A 12,466-nucleotide genomic window follows, 5' to 3' on the forward strand; every position below is an offset into this window, starting at 1 on the left:
ATGCTGTAAACACTGCCCCTTTCATGTGAACATGCAGGGGAAACCCTGGTTAACTCAGCCAGCTTTGTGTGACCGATACCCTGATTATCCTGACTCAGAAAACACAATGAGCTAAACTAATCCTTAGAAAAATATCAAGTAAATGGAAACCAGTAGCTCAATCAAAAAGTTGCTGTAAAATAATGAAGAAATAAAAGCAGTGATCCACACTCCATATAACAAAACAGAAAACCTAAACAGAAACTCAAACTTGAACATATTCACTAAGAGTTCAAAACCCCCCCAAAAAAACCTTTTTACTGGAATAAAGATGTGGAAATGAGAACAAGAAACCACAATGAAACCAAAGAGAAGACAGCTAAAAAAAGAAAACTCCAAAAACACCAAAGCCCAGAGCCAAACCAGGGACCAGGACACTCTAATGTTATGTAATGTTAGTCTTGGACAGTTTTAATTCACTGGGCATTTAAAAGTTTAATTAATCTGGCACAGTTTTAAAAAAATGGCAAATATATAATGTCCATTTATTAGTACCTGCCCAAGTAAAGCTTTGGTGGAGAAACACCAATTTGAAAGAACTCTGAACTGAAACAGTGAAAAATATTTTATTAATAAACTGCTACAGTAATTTCTAATGGTGCATCCTAACCTGTCTCTGTTGCCTGCAGGGGGGCATATTTTTGACACGTTATGTGCTGATCATAGTTTGGTGTGTGGACAAAATAGTGACTGATTCTGTTTCTGATCTCTCAATAATATGTTCATGAGCTGATATCAGCTGATAAACTGCAGTTAAGTAGATCATTCAGATGACTAAGGATGTCTGGATGATAAAAAAGTTTAGCTTCCATAGGTTACTGATTTCTCTAATTGGGTGACAAAGAGGAGCTCTGTCTCTCTTCACCTCACTCCATCCTTTAGAAAACAAAGCTCTCCAGTGCTCCTGTAAAGAGGTTGGTTAATCTAATTGTTTGAGAGGCAGTGGAAGGGTTTAATAAGATGATGGATAAGAGGAAAATTTGATTTGTGCTGCCACAGCCTTTAAATGGATTGATGAGTGCAGGAAATTTGCCTCATGAAGTTTAAACAGAAGAAATAAGCTGCTGTGAGGCAGGCAGGCAGGGCTGCCATGGGTGAAGCCTCTGCCGTCACAGGGTCAAGTCTACTCCCAGAGGACGAGCGGGGAGAACAGGAAATGGCTGATAAAGAAGTGTGACCCTCTCCGTGCAGCTGCACCCAGAGAGGAAGCAGAGGAAGAGAGAGACGTTGACGCTTGTGACAGTGAGGCCGTGAAGCCGGGCGAGCTTAGTGAGTCAAACATCAGAGCTGCTGACATGAGTCTGTCTTCGGGTTGTCTAAACAACACTTTTGCTCCCTCGGGTGATATGTCAGCAAAGAGAGGACGCAGCAGGGAGCGGCTGCAGCCCAAATTGTAAGTGCACCGATCAATTTATGTTTTCTGATTGTATAGTTTGATGATAGCGACGGTGTTTGTCTAAGAGTGAAACTGAACTTCAGCTTAGATCAAAGTGTACTTAACTCGTGCTCCGAGCTTGTTCAGAGGCTCCTGTTTAGTTCAAAATATAGATGTTTGAGCGTTCTGTTGTTCAGAGCACTGTGTGTGTGTGTGTGTGTGTGTGTGTGTGTGTGTATATATATATATATATATATATATATATATATATATATGGCATCTTTACATGAAAATGCAGGATGACATCTTGTTTTGCCTAACAGTTCAAAAGTGGGAAATATTAATTTGCTATTGTGTATATGTCTATTATTTGAGAGCTCCAAATCTTCTGCATCTTGATTTTTTATTTTTTTTTTGCTTCATAAATCATTGAATCCAATAATACTTGAACAGTGGATTAATCAAAATTTATCCGTGAGTCCATTTTTGAGAGAATTAATAATTGCTGACAAGAATAAAGATGAAATTTAGTTTACAGCTAAATCTGGTGCAATTTTTTTCTTGTTTCCTAAAACATAAGTTTTAACTAGCGATTACTTTTACTATTGATTAATTTACTGGTAATATTTTAGTGACTTATTAAATAGTCTCATCTATAAACTGTTTTTCTTTGTCCAGTCCAAAATCCAAAGCATTCAATTAATAGACCAAAAAAAGCAGAAAATCCTCCCAATGAGAAAATATAATAGGCTTTCTTTCCTATCAGTCAAATTATAAGCAGTGATGACAGACGGTTTTCAATCAGGTGATCCAGCAGTGTGTTTCACTTTCTCTGCACTGACACGATCCAAAGAAAAAGCAGCAGTAAGTGTATTCTGAAATACATGAATTACATTCATTGTCAGTCTATGGGCATGCATGTGAGAGGGATGTAGTAACTGAAATTAACAAATTTCTCTTAAAATACCTCTCACTTCTCCAAATTCCTCACTCATGGCGTCAGTCACACTTCTGTCTGTCTGGATGGAAAAGCCCCTGAACTTACCAACTTCCCTCTTTTTCATGTGACTGACAGCGTGGTCTCTACACTGTTGTGGTTTTTGAAATTTTTATTTATATTTTTTAGCGGTTAGATGTGCCTACATCACCAGCCTCTAGTCAACTTGTGTGTTTCTGAGTCACACGCTGGATGAGAATGCAGTTTCTGTTTTTTTTTTTTTTTTTTTGGCTGCTTGTGTCACAGACAGTGTCAGCATCATCCAGAACAACCAGCTGCTCTGAGAGGACACAGTTAAAGTATAATTTATCAAAGAAATCACAAGGAACATTGCATTTAGATGTATATTATTATCTTATATATTATCTTATATATTATGTATATTATTATCTTATATATTAATAATATAAATGTGTCTTTTTGTGCACTATCACATTATATAAATCCAAAACCTAGAGTGAAAAAGCAGTGATGTCTGCACAGCATTTCAATTTTTACTCAAAATGTATTGATTTCCTCTTTTGAGGATCAACAATCACTTTAATTCACTCTTCGTATCCCCCCCCCCTTCTTTTTTTGTTTCGTTTTTTCACTTCAAAACAGGAAGCTCTTAGGTGTTAATGTGGTATTTCTGCAGGATATTGTACGACATTTAACAGTTCCTGTGTTGTTTCAGAGCAACACGAGCAGAACCGCACCTCTTGGAAATCTAAAAGAACATAATTTGAGTCCGTTTGCTCGGTCTGCACCTCCTCAAATTCATATCTGGAGTTCATGCCTGCTGATAATATTTGCAGAGGGGAGGAAGAAGCCGTCCTGTCTGTCGGTGGATTTTCATTAATCGACTTTTTTCCAGCTCTGACCTTTGGCACTCACTCCTTTGCCTTAGTCACACTTTAAAAATTTAATTTTGTGGTGTTTGGAGGAGATAGAGTGCCGACTTAAACCCTGAATGGGATTAAAAAAGATGAAGAATATTAAAGCCCACATTTTGTCACTGTTTAGCGAGTCCTGCCAGTTTCATATCTGACCTTCATCGATTTAAAGGCATATAGTCTTTGTCTGCATTCCCATTGAACACTGTGCAAAAATATATTAATCCTAAACTGCCTTTTCACAATTGAAGAACTAAACACTGTGATTAGGTGACTATCACAGGAAGAAAGATGTTCAAGTTTTGCAGCATGGCATGATTGTTGTGTTCAGAACAGGCAGTTCGTAGTTCAGCAGAGTCATATTCAAGATGCACAGAGCACACTGTCCATGTTACACTGTGGTGAAAAAGGTGTACGTCACTGTGTATGTGGCAATACTATCAGCAGCTCCATGTAATCAGTTCAGGTTCGGTGCCATTCAGGCAAATTTCACATTGTAGAGTTTATTTAGTAAAAATCAGGATAAGTGTTTCCTGAAATGCCACAATTTAGAAGCCAAAAACCTAGAAGTCATTAGCAGTTTAAAAAAAAAAAAAAAAAACCTTAAATAAAGGTCAGAGCAATTGCATTTTTTTTCTCCCTACAAAACAAAAAAAACCCGTCAAATTCTTTCCACTTCATATTTTTCACCTGGCTGTCCACGCCCCACCTGCAGTGGCTCCATGCCCCACCGGCAGCGCCTTACCCACAGCCTGAGAACTGCTGGTTCTCAAGCCATCGGTTACTGTCCGTTGGGCAGTAAATAAAACTGCTACGAGACGCTTGTAGAGGAGTTGGTTGTGGTTCCCACGTGTGACACCAAACCAGGAACAATGACACGACCGTGTGATTAACGAGATGTGATTTTCACGTGCATTCAGAAACAGAAATGATAAAATTCCCATGCTGATGCATTCATGACGGTGCGGCCTCTTTTTTTTTTTTTTTTTTTAATGCTAAGTCATTTTGTAAAAATATTATTTTAGCAGCTCTCCAACAATAAGTGAGTGAAAAACTGGAAACATTGCATTGTCAGTACCAGCCCCACTGGTACTGATTTTTTGTTTGTTTGTTTTTTGGCAGCTGATGCTGATATAGATTATAAGAGATTAAAAATTCTTATATCCATTCATTCCAAAAGTTAGGTTTACCAAGATCATTATTTTTATTATTCATATTGTTATTAGGATTATATAATTTTCTCTAAAACAGTCCAAGTCAGGTGAATGGTTTCACAAATATTAAAGCTCGAATATGGAAAAACCTTTTCATTCAACTTCAGCGTTCTGTTCCCCAGGTATGACATTATGTACCAAATCCACATCTACTTATGTTTATGTACAGCAGCCAAATGAGATATAATACCACCATTATGTGCTTTAGTTATGAAAAGCTGTAAAAAAAAAAAAAAAATCACCTACCTGCAAATATGTGGTTTCTACTTTTTTTTCCTCTATTCATAATAAATGAACAGTTACAGGTATAACAGTCTGTCATGGCACATAGTCCAAATCAGGGAAAGTACTCGCATACGTGATATTAACAGCAAGTGTCCAGATTAACCTTTGTGAGGCACCGTTATAAGAACTCAACAATTCACTGGTTTCATTTGATGTGTTTGTGTTTATGCTTGGAGTTGGTCTGTAAAAGAGACCTGGTAATGAATGGGAGCTGCTAAACAACACTCCCAAAGCTCCCTGAAACCTTTTATCATTTCCCCCCACTGGACCAAGTGAGAAGGCCCCAGACCGACTGTGCTGACAATCCGTCAGTCTGCGTGGCTTAGCAGTCACAAAGGAAACTGCTGCCGTCCACTTCTTTCACTCACAGTCTGCCAGAGCTCCTGTTTACCAGCCGAATAGACCGGCGGGCCTCAAATAAAGAGTCTCTCCCACAGGCTGAAACACTTGTTCAGCAGAGTTGAGCCTCGGGGGGGTTGTCATTATATTTACTGCTTAAAATGCACTGCCTGCTTTCCTCTGCTGGATTTTGTTTCTTTAAGAGTAGCGGAAAATATCAGGGGTCAGTGAGAGTGTAGATGCTGCTGAGTCTGCCAAGGTCAAGGGAGCAGGGTGAAGCCTGATTGGCTACGCAATTTCTGGGTACCACCCAATAGAGAGAGACTGAGGGTGAGCAGAAGGTGATGAGGTAATGCCTGATTTATTATGTGTGAGGGTGACATCATTGCTGTGGCATTTTGTGTTCCCATGGAGAAGGAGGGGGGAGTGATGAAAAGGGGGCGTGCGGGAATGGCTCCTGACAAATGTGTCTGCACTGTGTTAATGTGTAAAGGCTGAATGAATGAAAGCAGTCCCACTCAGACAAATAATCTCTCATCGATTTTTAATGCGCATGATACGTTTATGTCACTGACATGTTGGACATCCTTCTTTCCTTCCTGGGAAAATATCCAGTGGAAATTTGGCCCCAGACCAGCAATCCTAATCTATTTATGTCTCCTTTGAGGGGCGTCCCCTGGGCAGTCACTTCCTCAGATTGACTTTCACCCGTGTGTGTGTGTGTGTGTGTGTGTGTGTGTGTGTGTGTGTGTGTGTGTGTGTGTGTGTGTGTGTGTGTGAGTGTGAGAGAACACCCCTTTGCCTTTGTGGATTTCAGCCCATCCTGCACGTACAGTAACAACAGCTGAGCACTCACTCTGGCGTTTTTGCACAGTAGGCAGATTTGTCTCCACCACCGTCAGACTTCATACACTTTTGATGTCCTTTGTCTAATTTTTCCAGATTTTTCTGGACGGACGGGCGAACCTGTTTATTGGCTTATTGATCAGAAGCACTCTCATCATTTCAGCTGTCTTTGCAGACAGAAGGAAGATGGATGTCCTGAGCTTGACTCATATGATGGAAGATTTAATAATTGATGACGAGACGCGTGCGCATGCGTGTTTGGGAGGCGCGGCTCCTCGTAAATCTTTCAGCTTTGCATCTGTCACACAGTAATGATCCTACACACACACACACACAGTTTCCTTTTCAGCCCTCCTGCTTCCTGTAGCCACCTCAGCCTTCACCTCCCTTAATGACCTGTGGTTATATACACACACCCACACACACAAAAACATCATAAAATGCTGACCAGGACTGGGTGGGCGGCAGGGTTTGTGTGGGAGATTAGATTCTTGTTTGGTTTTACTTCACTGCGAGGCGTTTGCATGATCACAGAATAAAATCCAAGACTTGAATGTTTGCATGCAGTAGCTTCACACACTGTGTTGTTTAGATTAAGAAGTGCAACGGTTTATTTATAATACTGAGGCAATAATACTTACATATATTTAGACTATGTAATATGGACCTCTACATGTATGCATTATATTCAAGTAAAAATATGGGCAAAGCAGAATAGTTTACTATGTCAGCTTTGTCCAGTGTGCGCTGTGACTACAGCACACACTGGACAAAATTGTAGCAGGGCAGATTCATATGTGAACATTTATCCCCAATAAATATTCATTGTCTGTCTGCACGTCTGCTGTGTCTTTCTGTTTGACATAAAACTGCAGACCTGCAGGAGATTCTTCTCGTTGTTAATTAATCTTACCTTTTTTTTAATATATAAATGAATCTTTTTTTGTATAAAGTATGAGAAATACATGAAAAATTTTAAAATTTTGATGTCTTCCAATGTCGTAGTGAGCAGCCCGAAACCTGAAGATAATCTTTTTTCATTTTACTGTAAGATGAGCAGCATATTCTCACAGCCTGCAAACATTAAATGTTTGTGAGTAAATTAATTTTTCCTTGAAAAAGAACTACCAGTATCATTGATCTGTTTTTAGTTTAATCACTGCTAATTTAAAAAAGCAACAAAACATTAATGATATTCTTTTCAAATTTCATATAATCTCTTTTTTTTTTTATGCGCTCAGATGTCTTGTTTTATCTAATCAATTAAAAAAAACTCAAGTATTTTAAGATGTTACACCCAGAACAGTGACATTGACATTTGTGCCTTTAAAATGATTGAAATTATGAATTCATGATTTATTGAGTTTCAGCAGCCAATTGTTCCACTTTTAGTTTGTGCCTCATTCAGTACGTTTACGTTTCCAGTCGAGTCTGTCAGAAGATATAATTCCCTTCATTCATTCGTTGTTTGTTCATTCATACCAGCTGGACAAACTAATCATGTTAGGTATCGACCCAGGTCAGGCTGTCAGTGTGATGAACAGATGAAGAGTCATTCACAAACATATTACATCACAAAGCTGCCCAATGAGATCATCTGAGTCGCCACTGATAACATCTCAGCAGCCTGATTAAAAAGGTGCACATGGAAAATTAATGTTACGTATCAGAATGTAAAATTGTAGTAATTTCACTGATTCAAACTTTTTGTCTTTTTTAAATTTAATCTTAATTTTTTTTTTGTACGATTGGCACCTTTAAAATTAAATTTAAAAAATGCTAAAGACTCAGTCATCTCAAATCAAATGTTAGAATAGTTACAAAGTAAAATCACTTTTTATCTAGGCTGAAATATTGATGAATAACCATAAAACCTGAGGATGAATTAAACTAACCTCAGAAGTTGAATTTTGGTAGTATTTAGTAAATTTTGCCCACAATTTCAGTGCTTTTTACCAGATTAGCCCATTTGTCTATTAAATGAGCTGCTTAAACAGCGTTCCCACACAGACCACAGTTATAAGAGACATTTGTCAAACTGAGTTTTTAATCCACTAAAGATTCATATTTGTTGAATTTGAATAAAATTCAAATTAATACATTTTGTGATATCACTGCAATATAAAGTCCATGCGCTGACAAGAAAGAAGTGGTCAGGGCTAAACTGTAATAGACCTGGACATAGCCTCCAGATCTGGAAAATGAAGTGCCTTAAACCTGCATTCTTTATAATGGCCAGCAGGTGGCGATTCATCTAAAAGTTGTAAAAGAAGTCTGCCTATATACCTTATACCTCACTGGCCACATTAGGTACACATTGCGAGTACTGGGTTGGACTCCCTTTTCCCTTTAGAACTGCTGTAATTAGTCATGGCACCGATTCAACAAGGTGCTGGAAACATTCCTCAGAGTTTTTGGTCCATATTGACATGATAGCATCACACAGTTGCTGCAGAGTTGTTGGCATCACATCCATGGTGTGAATCTTCTTTTCCACCACATCCCAAAGGTGCTCTATTGGATTGAGATCTGTTGACTGTGGAGGCCGTTCTTTGTCATTTTCAACAAACCAATTTGAGATCATTCTTCAGCCATCAGAAGATGGGTACACTGTGGTTATAAAGGGCTGGACCTGGTCAGCAACAATACTGAGGTAGGTTAGTACCAACTGAGCATTTAAACAATGCTCAGTTGGTAGTAACTGGCCCAAAGTGTGACAAGAAAATATCTCCCACACCATTACACCACCAGCAGCGTGAACCGTTGATACAAGGCAGGATGGATCCGTGCTTTCATGTTGTTTATTCCAGATTTGACCCTTTCATCTGAATGCTGCAGCAGAAATGGAGACTCGTCAGACCGGGCAACATTTTTCCAATCTTCTGTTGTCTAATTTTGGTGAGCTTGTGTGAATTTTAGCTTCAGTTTCTTGTTGCTAGCTGACAGGCACCTGGTGTTGAGTTGCTGCTATAGTCCAACGTGTTGTGCGCTCAGAGATGCTCTTCTGTGATTATTTGAGTTAATGTTGCTCTCCTATCCGCTGTCTTCCAATCTAACCTATCTGGCCTCTGGCACCAACAAGTTTAAGGTTTCAGTCACTAGTTTTATGTCTTATTTAATGCAGCATGATATTCATTTTGTAAATTTTAACGTAGGATGTGCCACATGGAGATTTGGAAGAATTGTTGATTTTTTTTAAAAAAAAAATTTTTTGGGTCTATTTTTCATCTAAGTTCTTTCTTTTTTCTGTATATTGAATTAATGTACCCCCCCCCCCCCCCCCCCCTTTAAATTCCCACCTGATTGGGGGAAACAAACTGACCTAAACACATAAGATTTTCTCTAAGAGCACAAAAGCCTCAACAGATACTGAGTAATACAAGACGGCACTCGCATTCAGATTTTTGTGGAGGAAGGTGGGGTGAGAGGCAGGGTAAAAGGCTGCCTCCCTTTGACCTGGAAAAGGAATTTATTCCTCTCTCAGACACTTTCAGCTAATTCCACCAGGGATCCGAGCAGGAGGGGGGACAGTTGCAGATTTACTCACTCCCCTCCTTTAATCTCAGCTCTTTGCTCATTGGCTGTTTCCTGCCCTCTGGGAACCAGCTGGGTTTCATGGTGTCTAAAATCTGCTCTGCTCCCTCTCACTTGTCCATGGGAGTTATTTATGTGTGTGCAGCCTGCATGTGCATTTCTTTGTCTCTGACATTTTTTCCTTGCGTATGTCGGGTCAGTTGAACCATGAGCCTTCTTATGTCTTTATTGTTAAATTGGGAATATTCAAACTGACTTCTTTCTGTTGTTTGTTTTGCAAAATAATTTTTTTTTTTCCCTACGGTGAGGAGGTGTCAGAGCTTAGCGGAGTACGAGAAACTTTTAAGTTATCGACTAGTTACATTTTCGGAGCATCATAGCAGAATGGGCAGAGGCTGAGTCTTTCACACTGATAATCCTCTTACACTTCAATGCCATTGCACACCCAAACACAGTCACACAAAAACACCCAAAGGGAGCGTCACAAATACACATTAACAGTATAGGAGTTCATTTTTATTGTGGTGGGGTATTTTCTTCCACCCATGAGAGTCTTGGGTTGTAATTCAGCTTTTCTGCCTGCTTTACCTCAGAGACAGGATTCTTGTCCTGAAGGCATACATTTTGTGATCTCCTTCTGGTACTCACTAATGTATTCACTCATATCTTTAATACTCTATTCCCCTCTCAGTACTGCTTGGAGAGAAATTTCAGAAAGTAGCAGAACCTCGGAGCATTAAGATGACTCTTACACCTGCATGTAGCCCGCCCAGGTATGACTTTGCCTCAGCAAGGGTTCGCAGGATGTCCGTGTGTGTGTGTGAAGTGAAAGACAGTTATTGAGTGGCAGAGAGCCAAGACAGCTGAGTAGCTCCTGGCTCGGCACTGCGGACATCTTCTGAAAGCCTTGACCCACTTCCAAGTCTCCTCCTCCCCCCTGCTCACCCAAACACACTGCATACTGAAGCAGCTCTGCCACAATCTGCTGCGCTGCAGTGAAGCTCTGCATGCAGACACTGGGGAGACTGGATGTGTCTGTCTAATAAATAAATTGCATGTGTGTCAGTATGTACTGCAAGGTCGTGTGTGCGTGTGTGTGTGTGGCTCACACAAGGTGAAAGGCCTCGGGCAAAGTCATAGAAAGTTGCTGCTTCTGCTGAATATATTAATGATGAGTCTTGGTAGTTTTTACTCTAGCAACCAGACAGAAAGGTATTTCACAAAGAATCCTTTTAGTGCAGTGAGGAGAAAGAAAGGGAGGGGATGCAGAGGTTGCAGCAAATTTCAGCCCTTGTAGAACAGTTTTTTTTTTCCTGCAGAAAAGGCTGGGGCCTTCTGTTCTTCAGAAAAACAATTGCTCAAAACAATTTCCTAAAGGACATGGTGACTTTTTTAAATTGTTTTTTTGCACCCCGCAATCCCAAACCCCTAGATCAGGGATCCTCACATCCAGGCCTCGACGTCCGGTGTCCTCCAAGTTTTAGATGTGTCTCTGCTTCAACACACCTGAGTCAAATATAGAAGTCATTAGCAGGACTCTGGAGAACTTGATTGCGTACTGAGGAGGTAATTCAGCCATTTGATTCAGGTGTGTTGGATCAGGGACACATCTAAAACCTGCAGGACAGTGGACCTCGAGGCCTGAATTTGAGGATCCCTGCCCTATTTATTTCAAAAGTAAATTAACATGTCTGCACAAATAAGAAGATAGAACCAGGAAATTAGGGGCCTCCCTCTCCACAGCTGCCTCCTCCAGCTCTTTCCTCCCCGAGCCTCGCCAAATCCACATGTCACCAGAACCCTACGGTACCTCCTGCAGATGGTGGATCAACATGGAATTCCTGGGATAACTGGGGTAGACAAACCCCTCCACCATGATGAGGTGGCAATTTACAAGCAGGGGTTTTAAAAGTAATGGATTGTCAAAATAGTTTTGAGTATTCTGCAAATTGGTTCATAATTGCATCTGATACATTGTTGCATTTGTAAGGCGATATTCAATTTTACCATTTAATTTTTCATGTGGTATTTGCATTTTAAGTTTGAACACTTTTCAAGATCAGAGGGAAACTGGACGTGTTGGCATATTTTACATACACACCATGCATGGTTGGTTGTTTAAAATCCATTTGGAAAAACTCGGGATTAAATGGCATTTTTTGAATTTCAGCTGTCATTAAACAAAAGTATTAATACAGTCATACACTGATGAAATTAAAAAAGTGATCTTTATAAAATGGTCTTGTACTGTAAATAAATACTTGTGTTCTTCAGGAAAATGACCACATATCTGTTATAAGTTACATCCAGACACCAATAAAACCAAGAAATTAAAACTACATGGTAAAGAAGTAGGGAGGGAAATTTGGAATAGCTGGGGGCACAAAGTCAATTATCATGCTCCAGCCTCTGAATCCGTAATACATTTAAAGCAAGCAGCCCTTGTTTTAAGCTGCCCTGAGCAGAGACGATGCCAGACGGCCGGCTGATGGGAGGGAAGCTCCTCTGGGAAGGACTGGAGACACTCACTTAGTCATGGATGTTAGACGCACAGATTTAGACAGATTACAAACAAGCACTCACAGTCTGTAAGCACGTCAGCAGTGCACTACCTCACCAGTGCATGATCATAAGCAAGGGGGATTAGCACACATTTTGCTTTATGGACACATGCAGAGCTAATGTGCCTACGACTTACACAAAGACAGCGTTCACCGTGTGTAGGAAGAGAGCGACGTTTTCTAATCAGCAGGAAAATCAGGACAACTCCACCTGTTTTATTTGTGGAGTTTTCTTTCCCAGTGGTGGGTGCTACAAAAGCCTGAATCACAAGAGATTATCTTTCTGTTCCCATGGAAATACTTCTACTCTTATCTGCCATCACTTACCAGGAAATCACCTGAGCTTAATTTGAATATCACACCCACACTTGGAAGGTGTGTGTTTTGTGTACTGTATCTCC

General features: G+C 40.0%; 1 protein-coding gene across 2 annotated transcripts in view; it reads left to right on the forward strand.

The window, feature by feature from the left end:
• The window catches only part of limk1a (LIM domain kinase 1a), a 58,433-nt gene that overhangs the window by 17,666 nt on the left and 28,301 nt on the right, over positions 1-12,466 (forward strand). Inside the window, exon 1 of one of the 2 annotated variants that reach the window (XM_030744521.1) lies at positions 1,357-1,432. The exons of the other annotated variant lie outside the window; for it this stretch is intronic. Within the exon in view, the coding sequence (XP_030600381.1) occupies positions 1,386-1,432 (47 nt within the window). The 5' untranslated portion in view covers positions 1,357-1,385. Of the gene's footprint in view, positions 1-1,356; positions 1,433-12,466 lie in introns of those variants that run through there. 2 annotated transcript variants of the gene reach the window in all.

This window comes from Archocentrus centrarchus, chromosome 13, assembly GCF_007364275.1.
Source record: "Archocentrus centrarchus isolate MPI-CPG fArcCen1 chromosome 13, fArcCen1, whole genome shotgun sequence".
Classification (NCBI taxonomy): Eukaryota; Metazoa; Chordata; class Actinopteri; order Cichliformes; family Cichlidae; genus Archocentrus; species Archocentrus centrarchus.